This window comes from Salarias fasciatus, chromosome 1 (assembly GCF_902148845.1).
Source record: "Salarias fasciatus chromosome 1, fSalaFa1.1, whole genome shotgun sequence".
Lineage (NCBI taxonomy): Eukaryota > Metazoa > Chordata > Actinopteri > Blenniiformes > Blenniidae > Salarias > Salarias fasciatus.
Window position 1 is genome coordinate 13,639,727 of NC_043745.1, and position 22,064 is coordinate 13,661,790.

Here is a 22,064-nt window from a genome sequence, read left to right on the forward strand (position 1 = left end):
GCAACAAGACACACCTGGATTAATCATTTTGGCCAATAATGCAAGACAGGAAATGAATGTGCACAGCTATTTTCAGGAAGTGGTGGAGCAGTGAAAATGGCCCATTGTGCACATGTACATTGCATTGTACAGCGGGGCGAAAATGTATTGCCAGCCACTGATTGTTGAAGTTCTCCCCACTTAAAATGATGACAGAGGTCTGTACATTTCATCATTGGTACACTTAGGCTGTGAGAGACAGAACATGAAAGAAGAATCCAGGACATTTCATTGTAGGATTTTGTAGGAAAAACTGCTGGAGAAGAAAAATCTGATGAGAGCTGTACTGTAACAGCAACTGGAGCAGCAGACGACTGGATCATATAATGAGCTCAGGGAATTATTTTAGTGGTGACATGTGATGAGGAGAAAAAATAAATAAAAACAGCAGGAAATTCTTAAGTGTGTTTATTCATGTAAACCAGCAGCATGGCACCTGATACCATGTTCACGTGTGTACTATGTTTTACCACTTCTGCTGTCTCAGTTTTGTGTTACTGGTGTTTTGTACATACATAATTGTCATGATGCGTGGGACATCATTAAACCTCAACATCTGTGTAGTATTCATGGTATATTTCCCATGTTGTGTTGATGTCATTTGTTTCATTTGTGCAAGCTTCGTCAACACATTAACATCTGACTGCAGATGAGTCCAATTATGGCAACATGTACTTACTTTGACATATGTAAAACCTTATGCTCCAGTTTAAAGATGTAACACGACCTAAATTCAGTCTGTTTCTGTTATCTGTCCTGACAGGAACAGATACACACTACAAATCCGCCAGACTTTTCTGTGTCTGGATACACACTCTACTCCAGTAAAAGGCAATAAAGGCAATCAGTGGATCAATATTGGCCAATAAAGCACACTAAATTAAGCTCACGAAAACTGACTGTCATTTATCGTGTGTGCATTTCAGGATCTGAACATTAACATTTACAAGTCATGGCGATTAATGTCTCTCGATTATAATTCTTAATTAGCTCAGACTTTAAAGTGAAAGGTCAACAGCATAAGTGAACATGAGGCTACTTCAGCTGCTCTGTTTCACTCATGATAAACACCATAATCTGTGTCTTGGTAAACAGACGAAAGAAAACATGACAAACAAACTGACTTTAATTTCTTTGGTGTTGGGAATCAGAGTTAGCATCTTTATAACACACATGTACAGTATAAATGTGTAAAATATGGCAAGAAAACTATGAACAATTTCCCTTGGAAACTTCAGTCATACTACATTACATGGAAATCTTTATCATTATATGAAAAAAAAACTTGAAATAATTTTAATTCATATCGTTGATTTTCTTGCAAAATTTTAACACTAATTTGAATCAGCGTTCAATTGAAAATGGTCAAATATATCATCTCAAGATGAACTGAAGTGATTTAAGTGACCCGACATGATGTATATTCATGATTCTCAATCACGTTTTGCTTTGCGCTTACACACAGCAGCACATAAACACCTCAACAAGAAGAAAACAGTGAACAGCAGGAGGATGAGAGCTCCAACCAGGAACAGAGCGACATCTACAGAGTGGTAGGAGTACCAGGGCATCCTGTTGCCCTGAGCTTTCAGGTGAGCTGCACCTTTGTGTCTCATGACAAACTCCATCCAGAAGAGGGCGTTATCCATCGGTGTCACTGGCTTATCCCTGTGCAGCCTGGAGAGTCTCTGCATGTTGTTCCTGTAGGAGGGCTCAGTCAGGACCTCCTGAATGGCCTTCAGGAAGTTGTCATCTTTGTCCATTGTAGCTACTGAAAGAATCTTAGCTCCTCCTCTGTCTGCCAGACGGAGAATGTTGTCATATTGGTCAAAAAACAGAGGAATGCCCACAACCGGCACTCCGTGATACAATGCTTCTTGGATTCCATTTGTTCCTCCGTGAGCCACAAACAGTTTGATCTTCGGGTGTCCCAAAAGGTCATTCTGTGGCATCCAGTCCACCAGTAAAGTGTTGTTACCCAGAGTGTCTGGTTTCTCTCCTTTATACCTCCAGATGACTTTCTGTGGCAGTTTGGCAAAAGTTGCAGCAATCTCATTTGCTAAATCAGCAGGAAGTTCACTCACAAAAGTTCCCAGAGACATGATGATGAATCCATGATCTCCAGAACTCTGCACAAAGTCCTCCAAATGTTGAGGCAGAGGTTTGGCAGGTTTACACTGAAACCCCCCCATGTAGATGACGTTAGGCATGGTGGGGCGTGGATAATCAAACACAAAGTCCGTTCTCAACAGCCAGATGTCCGCATCAATCATTAACTGATAGTAGTCACAGTCAGGCCCAAGATATTTCTCACACACCTTCTGATATATGTCTCTGCTCGCTATGTTATTTTGTAAGTGACTCATTATGTGTAAAATCATGTTTTTAACTCTCTGAAAAAAGGTCATCTTGTCAGTGTTACCAGATAAATTTATAGGGATATAGGATAAAGGTGAAGGGGCAATGGCAAGATGAGCCTCCATCGCGATTAACCAGCGGACATTATAAACTAATGGAAGGTGGAAATATTTGGCCACAATGGCTCCACCACCCCAGCAGGGATCAGTGAGTAGAAGATCAAATTTTTTGTCTTTGATTCGTGTTACTAACTCTGCATCATCGAGCAATGCTGATGCAAAGTCACCCACAATTTCATGAGCTTCACGAAATACACCAAGCATGCCAAAAGCCGAGTAGAGGAAATGAGTCAAAGGAAGAGACCCACGTTCAAATGCAAGTCCCTCTGACACAACTTTTGCAATGAAAGACTCATCTATACTTCTCTCCACTTGAACAGTAATAGTAGTGTAGTGGGGGGCCTTTTCCTTGATGTACCAGCTTTTATTGGAGCGCACAACAGTCAGACTGTGACCTCTGGAGTGCAAAGCTTGAAGCACAATATCCATGTTGACCCAGTGACTGCCTTCTGCAGGAAGTACCAGGATGTTTCCACCCTGACAGACTCTGGGAGTGAGAACGAGCAGCAGCAGAGCACTGCAGCAACAGACCAGCCTCATCTGAAATGAAAACATGCCATAATCAATGGACTGGAGAGAGAGAGAGAGAGAGAGAGAGAGAGAGAGAGAGAGAGAGAGAGAGAGAGAGAGAGAGAGAGAGAGAGAGAGAGAGAGAGAAACATTACATTGAAATCTGCATAAACTTTGCCTTCCAGGTAATTTATTTAAGTATCCAGATCATTCAGTGTAAAATGACAGAAATGAACATATAATGTTCAGTAAAAGACCATACTTGTCAGCAATTTATTATTGAGCACAAAAAATTGAATGGACTGACAGATCGCGTACATGAGCATGACCGATGACGCACGTTATGACAGCGCAGTTTTAGAATACGGAATGTTTTGCTACTTGTTTGGCAACCATAGGAACTCCCACATGATTGGCTCTGGAACCCAGAAGCGTGACGTCTAGCCCTGCCCACCAAAGCTGTTCCATCCTGGAACAACTCAAGAGATTCTGTGCGCAGGCCCGGGAAGCGCTTCTGGTTTTCGCCAGTTATCTGCAAAATAGTTTCCGGTCCACTTCCTGCTCCACTCATTATGGGTGGTGATATGAATTAACATCAACACATGAACGCTGTCACAACCAAATATGTCAAGGATGCTTTTAAGTTTCAGAAATCGGTGGATGGTTCTGCCGAGCACTGTCGTGTTCAACTTTAAACCTTTTCAAGCTGTTTCAACAGCGGAAGGAGCTTCCTCTGTTTCATGGAGAACTCCAGAATGGAGCAGGAAGTGGACCGGAAACTATTTTGCAGGTAACTGGTGAAAACTGAACGTACATCACGGGCTTGTGCACAGTCTATTTGAAAGAAAAACCTTGACAAAGACACTATTAGAGACAACAGATTGTTTAAAGGGAATGTTTCTTCAATGACAAGTGAAAAATGGTAATGATTGTAATAATTTTTAATCGTAGATTTCTTACTACCTTATGCTTTCTCACTCTTGCACTTTTAATTTTATGGCATGAACATAGAAAGTGACAGAACACTAAACACATCACCATTTTAGTAAAATGTGACAGAATAGATGTGCAGAATTAATCAGGAGAAAGAACAATGGCATGACTACCTGCTGCCTTAAAGGGCAACTTCGGTTTTTTGACATCTGGACCTTATTTCTCGGTGTGTGCATGCTCATATACTCACGCAGACAAACACTGTGCAGCTCGGAGTCCTTCAGAAGTTATTTAGATCCAACCGATGTAGCCGCACTTAGCGGGGGCCACGGTAATGGAGCTTCAGCGCGAGACATAATCTCTGCAAAGTCGCTCATTTCGGCTGTATTTTTTCCTCCATCGGCGCTGGGTTGCCTTTCGGTCGGAAGGGGGGCCTCCGGCGGTGTCCTGCGGCCTGGCTAGGAGCACGCATCCGCCGGGCGGCGGAGATCTGGATTCTCCCGCTGAGGAGAGAGCTCCGGCTGCGGCGTGGCGGGCCGTCGCGCGTCCCGCGGCCGGCGTGGAGCGCACATCCGCCGGGGAGCAGAGATACGCTTCCTCCCAGCGAGGAGAGAGTTCCGGCCGCAGCGCGGCGGGCCGTCGCGCCGCGGCCGGAGCTCTCTCCTCAGCGGGAGAATCCAGATCTCCGCTCCCCGGCGGATGCGCGCTCTGGGCCGGCCGCGGGACGCACATCCACCAGGGAGCGGAGATACGCTTCCTCACGGCGAGGAGAGACATCCAGCGGCCCAGCGGCCGCGCGCGAGCCGTGCGTCTTCGTTGGTGTCCGGAGCCTCCGTGGAGCAGCTGAGGGCCATTTTCCAACTCGGCCCCTGGAAGTCAGACGCTGAGGCACCGTGACAGCCAGGCTGACTCAAAGTGCCTCTCTGCTGGGTAGAGGAGCTCCGCAACGTTCCCATCCGAGCTAATTGTGGATAAGTTAGCGAAAACTGTCAGCTGACTCACCTGAAGACGGTAGACGTGCTGACTTTATGATAACACTGGCGTTGGATGAAGAAATACAGCCGAAATTAGCGACTTTGCAGAGATAATGTCCCGCGGTAAAGCTCCATTGCCGTGGCCCCCGCTAAGTGCGGCTACATCGGTTGGATCTAAATAACTTCTGAAGGACTCCAAGCTGCACGATGTTTGTCTGAGTGAGTATATGAGCATGCACACACCTCGAAATAAGGTCCAGATGTCAAAAAACCGAAGTTGCCCTTTAAAGAACACAAATAGTGTTAGCAGTCATGCAGAGGTATACTTAACTAGTCATCATTTTACTACCATGGTCTGAATTCAACAGCATTACTCCACTTACACGATTTGTTTGGGGGAAAAAATAGAAAAGCTTTTTTTGTTGTTGTTGTTGTCTTTTGTTGGCTCTGTCTGGTTTGCTGTACACTTTCAGCAACATGCATCCCGTCAGAGATCCACATCAGGCAACAGTGCGGTCATGGGGCGTTTAAGGCGGCTCGGAAAAACTCCTTACTACATGGTAATCAGGGATTATATCGCTGTAACAGCTGAAAAAAGTTCCGGGGACATAGGGCAGAGATGCGACAAGTAGGGGGGCCATGTCTCCCGCGTCCGTTAAGCCCTTTCCCGACGTGTTGTTCCTGCAGAGTGTCTTTGCTGCTCCTAAACTGTGTCCTCAAACGACCCTGACTGCACAGAAGTTCGTACTTCCTTGTTCACGTCGTCCTTTAGGTGAACAGTATGACTACTTTTTGGCTTTTAAATTGAAAGTTTGTGTTCTATACAACAAAGTAACCTATTTAAAAAATGCCAGTTATCTCTTTTACGTTTTTACAGTACCTTTAACCTGAACAGAAAATCGCCAGCATCAGTCCACACTTCAACTCACCATCGTCTGCTCTCTGTGTCCTCACCAAGACAGCGACTTGAAGTTACTGACATGTAAAGTCCAGTAAGAGTCACCTTCTTCTGTCCTCTTTCACTCGGTGAAGAGGAGACAGCCGGATCAGTCTACGTGCAATCGAAGCTTATTGCAAGATTATGATTGAGGGATTTATCCCTGATCAATTGTAAAAGTATCCTGCTCAAATTCAACTTTCTCAGGTTGTTTTAAAATCTAGGAGAGCTCCAGCCATCATCACTGACATGGGTTGTAGCTGTATTTACTGGTTGATCCCATTCTTTGTGATCATATTTTACAATCAAAATAGATGAAAACAAGGTATATTCCCTCTTCAAAAAGCGAAGCACCGAGAGCTCCGCTTCTGAATGCAGAATCGTGTTGCCAGGTTGAGATGAGGGTTGCCAGATCTGTCGACAAACACAAGCAACAAGCGAAAAAACAAGTCCAAAGCGAAATTAAATTGTGAATAATAATGATAATAATAATAAACTTTTTTTAATTATTAATTGCATTTATTTTTAAATCAAAGACTACTATACATCCCCATTTTTAATCGTGAAAACATTGAACATTTATTGGACAATATTAAAACAGATGCAAAATGACAAGTCTTGCAAGAATATATTGAATACTGAATAAACCTCAAATTGTTGCACTCCATCATTTTTTAATGTGCTCAAACTCAATTTTCGTTTAGTTCCAGGACTTAAAACTAATATTGTTTGTGTTTTAGGGTCAGATCAGATCTCTCAGCTAAAAGACATATATGAAGTAACATCCAGAAACTGTTCGCCAACCTGTCAGGAAGAAACAGTCACGTTGCTCTGTGCTCTTTCACCCATCGGTGATCAGACAACCGGATCAATCAAAGTTTATTGCAAGATTATCGGTGACAAGTCCATTGCCACTGAGAAAATGTCACGCTCATGAAATCCCAATTTTCTCAGGTTATTTTGAAATCTAACCTCTGCCATCATCACGAGCATGTGTTGTAACTACTTGTTTGATTCCAATCACTGTGATCACATTTTGTCATCAAAATAGATGAAAACCTCCTCAGGGTTTTTAATAACGGAAACAGTGAACATTCATTAACAACTTCAAAAAAGACTGAACATGAAGTCTTGTAGGTCTGTATTATTTTCAAATAAAAATGTAATTGGTGCAAAACAGTGTTGGTTTAAAGCATTAAATTGAACTGTTACTTCAACAGATTTGATTCTCCCCCCCACCCTGCTCGCCCCTCTTCACACTTCTCCAGCCCAGGACACACCTCCCCCCTCCCTGGGCCACAGCCAGTTTCACCTGACCGCTCCTGATCCACACCCACAGGGACTGTCTCCAGCACCAGCCTGCCTCCGCCCCCCTCCCTCTGCAGCCAACCCCAGTTCACCCGCTGAAATCTGCTGGGCCCCGGGAAGCACAGAACGGGACAGGAAGAGACTCAACAAGTTGGTCGGCCAGTTCTGCCCTGGGCTGCCCACAGGACTCTGTGGAGGATGTGAGTGAGAGGAGGATGTTGGCCAAGCCCACATCCAGTGTGGACAACAGCTCTCAGCCACTGCACCAGACGGTAGAGGAGCTACCTTCAGTGGCCGACTGAGACACCCTCAGCGCAGGAAAGACCGCTACCGCAGGTCCTTCATCCCCACTGCTGTCAGACTATACAATTCTACTGTGTAGAATATGTGCAATAACCCTGGACATTATAATATCCCGCACCCATGGTTACTTTTTAACCCCCATAAGAAATCAATGACACTTTATAAATCATTCACTCTGCTGCACTAAAAAAATACTTGTACATATTTGTTCATAGTTCCTGTCATATTTTAAGATTTATGTTGTACATTCAGTTAGATCTTTCTTTTTTTAGTTTTCTGTGATTATTATGACTACGTTTTGCATGATTACTTGTTCTTTATTTGCACTGTTCATTAGTTTTTGTACCCCCCATGTGTTCTACAAGCCTCTTGCACCTGTAAATTTCTCCGCTGTGAGATTAATAAAGTCTATTCTATTCAAATCTATTCTATTCTATGTAGTTCCAGGCAACTTTTGATACTGCTTTTTTTTTTTTTTTTTTTTTTTTTGAAAAAGGCAATGAATCTTTGTGCCATTGTATTTTGTTTGAAAAAATGAAGATTGAAGTGTACATCGATCCTTTGGCTAAATTTACGACCAACCTAATATGCAGCTTGGGTGACAATTCTCATGTAAGAGCTGAAAAATGTGCACATGTACATTGCAGTGTACAGTGGGGCAAAAATGTATTGAGTCAGCCACTGATTGTTGAAGTTCCCCCCACTTAAAATGATGACAGAGGTCTGTAATTTTCATCATTGGTACTTAGGCTGTGAGAGACAGAATGTGAAAAAAAGAATCCAGGAAATCACATTGTAGGATTTTTAAAGAATGGAGAGTAAGGTATTTGGTCACCTACAAACAAGATTTTTGGCTCTCACAGACCTGTAACTTCTTCAAGAAGCTCTTCTGCCCTCCACTCGTTACCTGGATTAATGGCACCTGTTTGAACTGGTTATCTGTATGAAAGACACCTGTCCACTGCCTCAGACAGTCACACTCCACCCATGCTGAAGTACACGTCCAGGTCCATCTGAAGTTTGCCAGAGAGCATATGATCGAGAAGAGGAGTGGGAAAAGGTCATGTGATCAGATGATATCGATACAGAACATTTTGAGTTGCATCCCAGGAACCATACCTACTGTGAAGCATGGGGGTGAAAACATCATGCTTTGGGGCTTATTTTCTGCAAAGGGGACAGGACGACTGAAAAGAGCGAAGGAAAGAATGAATGGGGCCATGTATCGTGAGATTTTTAGCCAAAATCTCCTTCCATCAGTGGGAGCATTGAAGATTATGCATGGCTTGGTCTTCCAGCATGACAATGATCCCAAACACACCGCCCGGGCAACAAAGGAGACATTTCAAAGTCCTGGAGTGGCGAGCCAATCTGCAGATCTTGACCCCATATAAAATCTGTGGAGGGAGTCAAAAATCCTTGTGGCTGGTAACAACAGTCCCAAAACATCACTGCTCCAGAGGAGATCTCCATGGAGGAATGGGCCAAAATATGAGCGACAGTGTGTGATAACCTGGTGAAGACCTACAGCAAACGTTTGACCTCTGTCATTGCCAACAAAGGTTAAATTACAAAGTACTGAGTTCAACTTTCATTACCGACCACATTTTTTCACCAAAATTTACAAATAAATTCTTTAAAAATCCGACAATGTCATTGTCTTTTTTTCATATTCGGTCTCTCACAGTTGAAGTGTACCTGTGATGAAAATTACAGACCTCTGTCATCATTTTAAGTGGGGCAACTTGCACGATCAGTGGCTGACGAAATCCTTTATTTGCTACACTGTAAATAAATGGAAGGTGGAAAAGTAAATATCTGCAATAATTGCAGGAGAAAAGTCGCCTGATCTTTGCATCAGAAAGTGAAAATATTGCTAGGGATGTCTGGAGTTGAAAGTTGGACAAAACTGCAGGAAAAGCAAATCCAGTGAAAGCTGTACTTTATGACAAAACTGCAACCGGAGCAGCAGATGACTGGACCATATAATGAGCTCAATTAATTATTTTAGTGGTGACATGTGGTGAGCAGATAAAAACAAAACAGCAGGACATTCTTGTGTGTTTATTCACATAAACCAGCAGCATGACACCTGGTACCATCAAGATGTGTGTACTATGTTTTACCACTTTCATATTGCTGTTTCAGTTTTATGTTACTGATGTTTTGCATAATTGCACTGATGCATGACACATCATTAAACCTCAACATCTGTGTCTTTCCCATGTTGCGTTGATGTCAGTCGTTTCATTTGTGCAAGCTTCGTCAACACATTAAAGCGATACTTCAACATTTTGGCAAATTGGCCCATCTAGGGCAATTCGGTAGTCATTTAGAACAGCATACTTACTTTTTTTGTGAGGGCGATCTGTTGTTTATTCAGCGGTGCGTCTGAGGAGAGCTTCACGGCGGACATAATGGAAGTGGACGGTACAGTTGCTTCCCTCGTCAAACTCATCAAATACACAATCCAACAACCCCAAAACACACTTTGGTGGACACGTTATAATCCGCACATTCACTACGCTGTGAAACACCAACAAATAATATTCTAGCATTACGACATTGAAGCAAATATTGGGAACTACTTTTTCTTTTGAGATCACTACGCCCAGACGCCATGTTTAGTAAGTAGTTCCGTCTTAGCAATCTTCGCAAAAAAACACTCAATCTCGTAATTTTGCATTAATATTTCACAGCGTAGTGAATGTGGGGATTATAACGTGTCCACCAAAGTGTGTTTTGGGGTTGTTGGATTGTGTTGGATTGATGAGTTTGACGAGGGAAGCTACTGTACCGTCCACTTCCATTATGTCCGCCGTGAAGCTCTCCTCAGACTCACCGCTGAATAAACAACAGCTCGCCCTCACAAAAAAAGTAAGTATGCTGTTCTAAATGACTACCGAATTGCCCTAGATGGGCCAATTTGCCAAAATGTTGAAGTATCGCTTTAACATCTGACTGCAGATGAGTCCAATTATGGCAACATGTACTGAACAAAATAGATGTAAAATCTTGTGCTCCCGTTTAAAGGTGAAACAGGACCTAAATAGTCACTAATTCAGTCTGTCTCTGTTATCTTTCCTGATAGGAACAGGTACACTGCAAATCCACCAGACTTCTTTGTATCTGGATACACACTCTACTCCAGTGAAAAGTAATAAAGGCAATCAGAGGATCAATATTTGTCAATACAACACACTAAATTATGCTCACGAAAATCAATTATCATTTTTTGGAGAATCAGAGTTAGCATAATTTAAACACACGGCAAGAAAACGAGGAACATTTGCCCTAGAAAACAATGTAAATGCTTGGAAACTGCAATAATCCTAAATTACATGGAAATATGTATGATTATATCAATATGAAAACAGATCAAAACACGAATTGAAAACAGTCAAATATATGGCCATCACAAGATGAACTGAAGTGATTTAAAGGGGACATATTATGCTATTTTTCAGTCACGTCACATAGCTCTCAGAAGCTCAAAAACATAGTATTTAAGTTTGTTTGTCCCAAATTCATCCTTTATTTGGAGTTTCAGCGGTCTAAGAAGTCGGTCTGACGAGCCCTCCTCAGAACAGGCTGTTTCTGAGCATGCTTCCGGGTATGCACATGAACGCGTCTGTCCACGCCCACTCACACACACCCACACACACACACACACACACACACACACACACACACACACACACACACACACACGCTCAGTCTTGTATTTCTATCCTTGTGGGGACCGTCCATTGACTCCCATTCATGTCTAGCCCCTAACCCTGACCCTTACCCTAACCCTAACCCACACCACAACAAAGCCTAACCCTAAAGAAATGTTTTTGCACTTTTACTTTTTTCAGTAACAACAACATGGTCAAGAAAACACTGTTTCTCCTACTTAGGACCAGAAAAAGGTCCCCACAAGGCACGTCGTTCCACGTTTTGCTATCCTTGTGGGGACATTTGGCCCCAACAAGGATAGAAATACAAGAACACACAAACACACACACACACACACACACACACACACACACACACACACACACACACACACACACACACACACACACACACAAGTGTTGGGTTTCCCACTCTTTTGGGGACATTCCATTGACTCCCATTCATTTCTAGCCCCTAACCCTGACCCTTACCCTGACCCTAACCCACACCAAAACAGAGCATAGCCCTAAAGAAATGTTTTTGCACTTTTACTTTTTTCAGTAACAACAACATGGTCAAGAAAACGGTGTTTCCCTTCATGGGGACCCAAGAAATGTCCCCACAAATGACATTGTGCCTGGTTTTCCTATGTTGTGGGGACATTTTGTCCCCACGACCATACGAAAACCCGTACACACACACACACACACACACACACACACACACACACACACACACACACACACACACACACACACACACACACACACACGGTGGGAGCACAGTCAGGGGGAGGAGTTACATCCGTTTATTTCAGGACAAGCGGACCCAACTCAAACTCGACCGTTTCAGCAGGCATTTTGACAAAATGTGGTGTAGCAAGACAGGGAGGAAACAGACAATTTTCAAATTTGAATATCATAATGAAGCAACGGCAACACTAAAATAAAAAACTCTTCACAAAATGAAAAAAGCATAATATGTCCCCTTTAAGTGACCCGACATGATGTATATTCATGATTCTCAATCACGTTTTGCTTTACGCTTACACACAGCAGCACATAAACACCTCAACAACAAGAAAACAGTGAACAGCAGGAGCATGAGAGCTCCAACCAGGAACAGAGCGACATCTACAGAGTGGTAGGAGTACCAGGGCATCCTGTTGCCCTGAGCTTTAAGGTGAGCTGCACCTTTGTGTCTCATGACAAACTCCACCCAGAAGAGGGCGTTATCCATCGGTGGCAGTGGCTGATCCCTGTGCAGCCTGGAGAGTCTCTGCATGTTGTTCCTGTAGGAGGGCTCAGTCAGGACCTCCCTAATGGCCTTCAGGAAGTTGTCATCTTTGTCCATTGTAGCTACTGAAAGAATCTTAGCTCCTCCTCTGTCTGCCAGACGGAGAATGTTGTCATATTGGTCAAAAAACAGAGGAATGCCCACAACCGGCACTCCGTGATACAATGCTTCTTGGATTCCATTTGTTCCTCCATGAGCAACAAACAGTTTGATCTTCGGGTGTCCCAAAAGGTCATTCTGTGGCATCCAGTCCACCAGTAAAGTGTTGTTACCCAGAGTGTCTGGTTTCTCTCCTTTATACCTCCAGATGACTTTCTGTGGCAGTTTAGCAAAAGTTGCAGCAATCTCATTTGCTAAATCAGCAGGAAGTTCACTCACAAAAGTTCCCAGAGACATGATGATGAATCCATGATCTCCAGAACTCTGCACAAAGTCCTCCAAATGTTGAGGCAGAGGTTTGGCAGGTTTACACTGAAACCCCCCCATGTAGATGACGTTAGGCATGGTGGGGCGGGGATATTCAAACACGAAGTCCGTTCTCATCAGCCAAATGTCCGCATCAATCATTAACTGATAGTAGTCACAGTCAGGCCCAAGATATTTCTCACACACCTTCTGATATATGTCTCCGCTTGCTATGTTATTTTGTACCTGACTGAATATGTGTAGCATCATGTTTTTAACTCTCTGCCGAAAGCTCATCTTGTCAGTGTTACCAGATCCTGTTATAGGGATATAGGATAAAGGTGAAGGGGCAATAGCAAGATGAGCCTCTACAGCTATTAACCAGCGGACATTATAAACTAATGGAAGGTTGAAATATTTGGCCACAATGGCTCCACCACCCCAGCAGGGATCAGTGAGCAGAAGATCAAATTTGCTGTCTTTGATCCATGTTACTAACTCTGTGTTGTCCAGCAATGCTGATGCAAACTCACCCACAATTTCATGAGCTTCACGAAATACACCAAGCATGCCAAAAGTCGTGTAGAGGAAATGAGTCAAAGGAATAGCTCCGCGTTCAAATGCAAGTCCCTCTGACACAAGTGGTGCAACGAACGACTCATCTATACTTCTCTCCACTTGAACAGTGATGGTATTGTAGTGGGGGGCCTTTTCTTTGATGTACCAGCTTTTGTTGGAGCGCACAACTGTCAGACTGTGACCTCTGGAGTGCAAAGCTTGAAGCACAATATCCATGTTGACCCAGTGACTGCCTTCTGCAGGAAGTACCAGGATGTTTCCACCCTGACAGACTCTGGGAGTGAGAACGAGCAGCAGCAGAGCACTGCAGCAACAGACCAGCCTCATCTGAAATGAAAACATGTCATAATCAATGGACTGGAGAGAGAGAGAGAGAGAGAGAGAGAGAGAGAGAGAGAGAGAGAGAGAGAGAGAGAAAACATCATTCCACTGAGATCTGCACAAATTCTGCCGTGTCCAGTCAATTGATTTGTTTGAACAATTATGAGGTTTCATTGTGTTCATTTTGACGTTGTTCCCTTTCAGAGATAATATGTTGGAAGTTCTTTTACTGAGACACCTGTGATGGTTCGGGTCCAATGCAGATGTTGACGAGGGATTACCCACAGTGCATCTTTGATTACATGCTTACCAAAAAATCCTCAACTTAATAAAGACTGGTTGCTCCTGAGACGCCCATGTATACTAGTCTAAGGTGTCCACATCAATGCAAATAGTAAAAAAGTAAAACTAAAATAAAAGCTCTGCATCATTCATTTCCTAAAAGTACTGCACAAGTGACGAAAAAAAAAAGTATGACACCACATCATTATCTGCATCTTAAAGGGGTGGTGCACTATTTTGACTGTTACACACTGCTGCAAAGATGATATGTGGTGAATCCCTCTAATGGACCCAACTTCAGGGGCATAAGCCTAACCTCAGAAGTACGAGGTACAAATTTTTCAGAGGTCTGTTGAGGGATTTATGACCATCTCGCATTCAATCACATTTCCTTAGTGACAACAGAATCAATCCTCACTAAGAGCCACAGTACAGCACCAGCAAACTGAAAACAGTTCTTTCAATTATATACTAACAAAATCAAACACTGACGCAGGAAATCTCAGGTTAAGTATCCAGATCATTCAGTGCAAAATGAAATAAAATTATTGAGCACAAATAATTCAATGGAACTGACAAAATCACAAAATCGTATAGTCCCATGATTGGTTTTGGAGACTTCAAGTGGAGTGTCATCCTAGCAGCAGATGGCGTATACGTGCGTGACCTGTGGCACACCTGTGGCACACACGACTGACAGCACAGTTAGAGAATACAGAATGTTGTGCATCTTGTTTGGCAACCACAGGAACTCTCTTGGTTCTGGAACCAGGAAGTGTGACAGTCTAGACCAATGACGTATAGAATTACTCGACTGAGAGACGGCAAATCGCAGCTGACTTCCGGTAGTGGCAAAAGCGGATTCTGAGTGGGACACCAGCACAGTATGTGACTTTGTGTTTTGTGATTTACCAAGGTACAGTAAACTTCTGTGTTGGAATCAAGTCACAATGCTTGAAATACGTTGAGAACAGCAGGCCAGGAGACCCTAGACCAGTGCTGGCCGGGTTTTTCTGCAGCTGAGCAGGTTCTCCTCAGGCGTGCACACCTGACCTGGTGACGGGGGACAAGGCTATTTTTGTCATCAGAAAGTGTAAATGAACGAGAAATCTGTTTGAGAAGGTGAAAAGCACGGCATGATCATATCTGACACTGAAAAGTACATACGTTACTGCGTAGCACTTACCATATCTGTTATCTTATATCTGTTATTTATTTCATTTTATCTGTCTTAGATCTTTATGTAAATTATATTTAATTTATATCTGTCAGTTTATATCTATTACTTAATTATATATGTCTTAATTTGTATTTAAATTATATTTAATTTATATTTAATACTTAGTTGTGTCGGTCAGTATATTCCTGTTACTTATTTAATTATATCTATCCTAATTTTACATACAAATTGCATTTAACTTTTTCTTGTATAGTTGGCTTTGTATTTTTCTATTTTTCTTTCCGCGTTCTTTTTGCTGCTGCAACCCTGCAATTTCCCCATGCGGGACAAATAAAGGACTTTCAATTCAATTCAATATGTCAGTGTGCACTTCTGTCATGTCCTGTTAATAAACTTTTCTATTTTTTGTTGCAATTACTGTGTTTCATGCTTTCATTTTTTCCATTTCTTGTCTTCCTTTGGCTGTTTCCACTGAGTCAGTTTTAATTATTCTAGAAATGAGTGCCAACTGTATTCGATGAACCTCTTCTGATTAAACTGACTTCATTTTTTATTACACTACTTACTTTATTTTTTGCATTTTACTCTGGAAAACCTCTGTGTATGTTAATGTATTACATAAATAATGTGTGTGTTCTGACTGCAAGAATTGCTCCTCCAGAAACTTTATGGCCATTTTTGTGGGAGGAAAAAAGCAACCATTCCAAGATATGTGGGTCTGAGCCGCTGTGAAAGTCCAACTGAAAATTTTGAATTGGAGAAAAATTGTTTAACACACTGACTTTCTTATTTGGCATTGGTTCAAATATTTTTTTAGAGACCATGCAGTGAAACACTAATGCTACAGAAAGAATGAAACATTTGTTATAGGCTCAATCAGTGCATCAGCATTCAGCAGTCATTATTGTGTGGTGGTCTCTGTTTGTTGTAGCCTCATGTAGGCAGAACGTGTGAAGAGGCTCTGTGTTTATCATGTCAAGATATTTTCAATTCATTATTCGGTAAATAGTCTAAATCTGATTCCATGTGTAACTTAAACTGAGATGCACAACTTGTTACTGTTACTTTATTTTAAAAATTTACATAATTGTTTCAATATTTTATATATTATGCATGTCACTAAGTTATTAACAGAGCGAAAATGATAATTGCTAAATGGGTTAAAAAAATCAACTCAGCTTTAATTTAATCCTTACATTTGTTTCTTGAATGTTTTTTTTTATTTTATTTACTGACTGTGGAAACTCCGTGGCTGCGTTACGCTTGGTTTCAATGTCGTATTTAAATGAAATACTAAATACGAAATACAGCTGTATTTCTAAATTGAGGCTCTGTGTTTGTTATCATATGAGTGTGATTGCCATAGAAACATGCTTTGTTTTTTCTTGTCTGTGAGGGCTAAACAACGCTGTGATTGCCATGACAGCGTGCCAAGGACAGAGATTTCACTGTCTGCTAACAATAAAAGCCACAATATAACACAAATTGTCCCATCAGTGATGACAAGCAAGCCTTGAAGTCAGTGTATTTACACTGGATTACATAGCGCCCCACAGCTTCTTGCCACTACCGGAAGTCAGCGCCGATTTGCCATGGCGCCGCTGCTGTCCGCCGAGCAGTGAGCGGTCGAGTAATTCTATACGTCATTGGTCTAGACAGTCTGAAGTTGTTCCATCTTGAGCAACTCAACTTGAAAAAAAAAACAAAAAAACTTGACAGACATTATTGATGGATATGACTGATTGTTTAAAGGGAATTTTTCTCAAATGACAGGTGAAAAATGTGAATAATTTTAATCATTTAATAATTTTCAATAGCAAATTCCTGACTTACTGCACCTTTAATTTAATGGCACGAACACAGAAAGTGACAACACTTAACACTTCACCATTTTAGTCAGATGTGACAGCGAAGATGTGCAAAATTAATCAGAAGAAAGGACAATGGCATGACCTGCTGCCTTTAAGAACACAACAATGCAGTAGTCATGCAGAGATATTTTGCTACCATTTTCTGCACTCAACAGCATTACTCCACTTACACGGTTTGTTTGGGAAAAAATAGAAACGTTCGTTGTTATTGTTGCCTTGTGCTGTATGGCGTCATTTTAGTGCCAAAATTCCGCGCGCAAAAAAAATCATAATCGCGCACAGTTAACCCACTCTCTGTGCGCTCGCGATGCCTCTCCGCGCGCGCGTGGTCTCTTTCTGCGCGCGCGCGGTCACTTTTTACGCGCGCGACATCACTTTTTGTTTGCGTGCGAGCTCTTTCTGCGCGCGCGGTGACATGTCTGAGCTGTCTGCTCGCGCGGTGGTGTTGAGTTTTGGCACTCGGGGGGCGGGCTTTGAGTTGACGCCACTCAACCCCCCTCTCCTTTGTGATTGGTTCCTCTAAACGTCTACTGTCTTCAAATGGGTCTATTACTTTTGTGACTTATGAAACTTATCAACATATCACCTGCTCAAAACAAAGGAAAAAAAAAAAGCAAAAGTACTTCACTGATCCTGGCATAAAATCAAATGAAATCTGAGAGAGAGGGAAAAAGACAGAAAAAAAGGAGAAAAAATTAACTATAAATGTAGGATAGGTATAATTGAATAACAGATATAAACTAAATAACATAATTAGAGTTTAAATATTATTTTAAGACAGATATAATCAAATAACAAATATAAACTAACAGATATGAATTAGATAATTTACATATAAATCTAAGACAGATATACTTAAATAAATAACAGATATACACTAGCAGATACAAATTAAATGTAATTAAAAAAAATCTAAGACAGATTTATAATTAGATGAATAACAGATATACACTAACAGATATAAATCAAATATAATTTACATATACATTTGAGACAGATAGCCTTGATGGCTCCATGAAAACGTTTTTATTCATTATTTCTCCTCCCAGGAAACAGCCAGGTCTCCTCCACAGTAATCAAATCACTGTATGGAGATTATGTTATGTGAATTTTACTCCTAAATTTTCCAATTCTGCCGCCAAACGATGACTACCCGCCCTACTTAACCTCTGATTGGCTCTGACCGGAAGTCAGTAGACGTTTAGAGCAACCAATCACAAAGGAGAGGGGGGTTGAGTGGCGTCAACTCAAAGCCTGCCCCCTGAGTGCCAAAACTCAACACCACCGCGCGAGCAGACAGCTCAGACATGTCACCGCGCGCGCAGAAAGAGATCGCGCGCGCACAGAAAGTGATGTCGCGCACGTAGAAAGTGACCGCGCGCGCGCAGAAAGTGTCCACGCGCGCGCGGAGAGGCATCGCGAGCGCACAGAGAGTGGGTTAACTGTGCGCGATATTGATTTTTTTGCGCGCGGAATTTTGGCACTAAAATGACGCCATAGTGCTGGCTCTGGCTGGTTTGCTGTACAGTTTCAGCAACATGCATCCCGTCAGTGATCCACACCTGCAGGCATTAAGCAGAGTGCGCTCATGGTGCGTTTAAAGGCGGGTCAGAAAAACTCCTTACTACATGGTAATAAGGGTAATAATATGGCTGTAACAGCTGAAAAACGTCCGTTAAGCCCTTTCCCGACGTGTTGTTCCTGCAGAGTGTCTTTGCTGCTCCAAGTGTGTCCTCAAACGACCCTGACTGCACAGTAGTCCGTACTTCCTTGTTCCTTGTTCACTTCTTCCTTTGGGTGAACAGTTTGTCTACTTTTTAGCTTTTCTATTGAAAGTTTGTGTTTCATACATTAAAGTGGCCTAATAAAAGAAAGCCAGTCGTCTCTTTGACACTTTTACAGTACCTTTAACCTGAACAGAAAATCGGAAGCATCAGTCCACACTTCAACTCACCATCGTCTGCTCTCTGTGTCCTCACCAAGACAGCGACTTGAAGTTACTGACATGTAAAGTCCAGTAAGAGTCACCTTCTTCTGTCCTCTTTCACTCGGTGAAGAGGAGACAGCCGGATCAGTCTCTGTGCAATCAAAGTTTATTGCAAGATTATGATTGACAGATTTATCCCTGATCAATTGTAAAAGTATCCTGCTCAAATTCAACTTTCTCAGGTTGTTTTAAAATCTCGGAGAGCTCCGACAATCATCACTGACATGGTTTGCAGCTGAATTTACTGTTTGATCCCAATCATTGTGATCATATTTAACAATCAAAATAGGTTAAACAAGATATATTTCCTGTTCAAACAGCGAAGCACCGAGAGCTCCACTTCTGAATGCAGAATCTGTGTTGCCAGGGCGGGATGAGGGTTGCCAGATCTGTCAAGAAAAACAAGCAACAGGGGAAAAAGCAAGCCCAAAGCGAAATTAAAATGTAAATAATAATCATAACAATAACACACTTTTTTGAATTATTAATTCAATTCCTTTTAAAGTCACAGACCACAAAACCTCCCACCTTTAATCATTAAAACACTGAACAATTATTGGACAGTATTAAAAGATACAAGTCTTGCAAGAATATACTAAATCAACCTCTAATTATTGCTCTCCATCGTTTGTTTTAATGTGCTCATATTCATTCTCCTTTTTAATTCCAAGGCTTAAAACTGACATTCTTTGCGTTTTAATGTCAGGTCAGATATCTCAGCTCAAAAGACATTATGAAGTAAAATACAGGAACTGATCAGCAACCAGTCAGGAAGAAATAGAGTCACATTCCTCTGTGCTCTTTCACCCAGTGGTGATCAGACAACCGGATCAATCTGTGTGCAATCAAAGTTTATTGCAAGACTACCAGTGACAATTCAACATGAAGAGTCGGAAAGGTAAATATTATTTTCAAAATAAAAATCTAATTAGTGCAAAACATCGTCGTTTTAAAGAACTCATATTCGTTTTTCTTTAAGTTCCGGGATAACTAATAATCTTCCTGTTTGCAGATATTTCAACTAAAAAGTCATTCAGACAAAAATAATCAACAATTCAACAGGGATCGTTGAGGATCTCATGTTAAAAAAAAGTTGTCAAATATAAATAATCTTAAAAAAAAATACAGAAAGTTACCAATGACAGCGTTTGGAAAAACCCCAAGTAGACTGAAATGGACAGAGCATCATACCTTCATTCTATCAAAAGTAATAGAAATTACAACAAAAATCTGTTAAACTACCTTAAGATTTAGTAAATATGTTTAATTAATTTACTCCTGCACAGTTAAAAACAACTTGAAAACAGATAACATGAGTATTGATTTATTTTAGGACAGATAATATTCAACCATTGATTGTGTAAATAAATATGTGACATTACGGATTACATTGCTTATGATAATGAATGACAAATGTTCAGGCTGACGAGAGGAAACAATTTAACAAGGAAACTGGCAACTGAATTGAAAAGCAAAGCCCCTCCATCTGACTTTTGTGCACTCTGAAAGCGTCAGCGTCGAGCCTGCTGTGAACTTTACCATACTGCTCAAACCTAGAGAATCGTTTCAAAGGTCAACAAAAACTGAAGTTCAAAGGTGCATTAAAGCGAGGGTTGGCGATCTTGGAAAACTAGCATGTAGCGCGAATGAAGCATCTCCCCAAGGCTCCGCCCAGCTGCCACCCCATTGGAGGAGCTCCGTTGGGAGCGGAGACGCAGAGACGTTCCGTGCGCGCGGTGCGCGCAGCACTTCCGCGTCCAGTGCGTTCCTGGCGTAACCTGTCCTCAGCGCTTCGTTTCTTCATTTTTCTTTATTTGCACTATGCCAAGTTTGGCGCACTCACCGGTAAGTAAAGCCCCAAACATTCTTCTCCGCCATTCTGCAACGACTCTCCGTTCTTCTACGCGCGCACTGAATCAGGGTCAGTGCACGCCATTGACATGTACGCGCAGGGGGCAGGTCGAACGGCGAAGGGATTTGATTGGTTTAAAAAAAGGTGTCCCGTCAAGACGATTGGTTGCTGTTTTTCCCGTTTTACTCCTGCTGTAGAAAGCGGATATTTTCCACACTACTTTAGGAACACGCTATGAATTGTTTCCCATCGGGTCATAAAGATCATTTTAACCAGTATTTAAAAAAATGTATCTCATTCAAATCGCCAACCCTAGCTTTAAGGAGTTTTACAACCTTAAAAATACTTATTTTCTACCATAAATATGTTACACATTTTTAATGATGTGTACAATGTGCCCTGACATATTCATTACAAGTACCTCTAACAGCGCTAAATTGTCACTTGAAAGTTGCAGTGTCGGTCTGGCACCAGAATTTTTTTGGGGAGAATTTGAATGGAATGACGTAATGCTCGCTCCGGCTGGTTAGGTTTCATTTTGTCCGCCATTACTCCTCCAGATGCTTAGTGAGCAACAACTGAGCAGGATCTTCCAGAAAGTAAGAAAAGACTGCCTTCTAGCACTGCCACAGCTCCAGCACAGACTCCACCAGGTAAAAGAAACTTAAATCTTACTTGAGCGCTACTAAACGAGCAAAGAAGGAGCTCCCCTCTTCCGTGCACGTGAGCCACAGGGACGAGTTTTTCAGTAAGCTTCATTACGCCCAAGGCCTGCAGGGGGCACTGTTTGCATAAAACGTGCAAAATCCTTAATGCACAAAGTGAACATGTGATAATAAGGATTACATTGCTTATGATAATGAATGACAAATGTTCAGGCTGACGAGAGGAAACAATTTAACAAGGAAACTGGCAACTGAATTGAAAAGCAAAGCCCCTCCATCAGATTTTTGTGCACTCTGAAAGCGTCATTGTCCAGCCTGCTGTGAACTTTACCATACTGCTCAAACCTCGAGTATCGTTTCAAAGGTCAACAAAAACTGAAGTTTAAAGGATGTATCAATTTTATTGTCTGTGTTTTTATAGCATCCTTGAGCTCTGGGCGCATGCACCGGTGTCCAGGTGAAAGCTCAAGTTGAAGTTAAGAGGC

General features: G+C 41.9%; 3 protein-coding genes and 2 long non-coding RNA genes across 6 annotated transcripts in view; 2 read left to right on the plus strand and 3 right to left on the minus strand.

Annotated features, from left to right (window-relative positions):
• Positions 1–6,242, minus strand: LOC115393847 (UDP-glucuronosyltransferase 2C1-like). Its single transcript, XM_030099000.1, has 2 exons — positions 5,863–6,242; positions 1–3,056 (listed from the first exon to the last, which is right to left on the minus strand). Exons 1-2 carry the CDS (start codon positions 5,863–5,865, stop codon positions 1,473–1,475), a joined length of 1,587 nt encoding a protein of 528 aa, XP_029954860.1. The 5' UTR covers positions 5,866–6,242; the 3' UTR covers positions 1–1,472.
• The window catches only part of LOC115393943 (uncharacterized), a 22,671-nt gene continuing 3,016 nt past the window's right edge, over positions 2,410–22,064 (plus strand). The window contains exons 1-2 of the long non-coding RNA XR_003931983.1: positions 2,410–2,450; positions 8,075–8,079. This is a non-coding gene — a long non-coding RNA (uncharacterized LOC115393943). The remainder of the gene's footprint in view (positions 2,451–8,074; positions 8,080–22,064) is intronic.
• Positions 8,359–21,563, plus strand: LOC115394008 (uncharacterized). Its single transcript, XR_003932002.1, has 3 exons — positions 8,359–8,437; positions 8,887–8,889; positions 21,553–21,563. It is a non-coding gene; the product is annotated as an uncharacterized LOC115394008 (long non-coding RNA).
• Positions 11,825–22,064, minus strand: part of LOC115393598 (UDP-glucuronosyltransferase 2C1-like) — a 17,647-nt gene continuing 7,407 nt past the window's right edge. For both annotated transcript variants that reach the window (XM_030098785.1, XM_030098711.1), the window contains one exon: positions 11,825–12,139. The gene's annotated coding sequence lies outside the window, so the exon portion shown is untranslated. The remainder of the gene's footprint in view (positions 12,140–22,064) is intronic.
• LOC115393750 (UDP-glucuronosyltransferase 2C1-like) lies at positions 12,133–19,392 on the minus strand. The gene is made up of 2 exons (XM_030098891.1): positions 19,030–19,392; positions 12,133–13,748 (listed from the first exon to the last, which is right to left on the minus strand). The coding sequence occupies exons 1-2, from the start codon at positions 19,030–19,032 to the stop codon at positions 12,165–12,167; spliced, it is 1,587 nt and encodes a 528-aa protein (XP_029954751.1). The 5' UTR covers positions 19,033–19,392; the 3' UTR covers positions 12,133–12,164.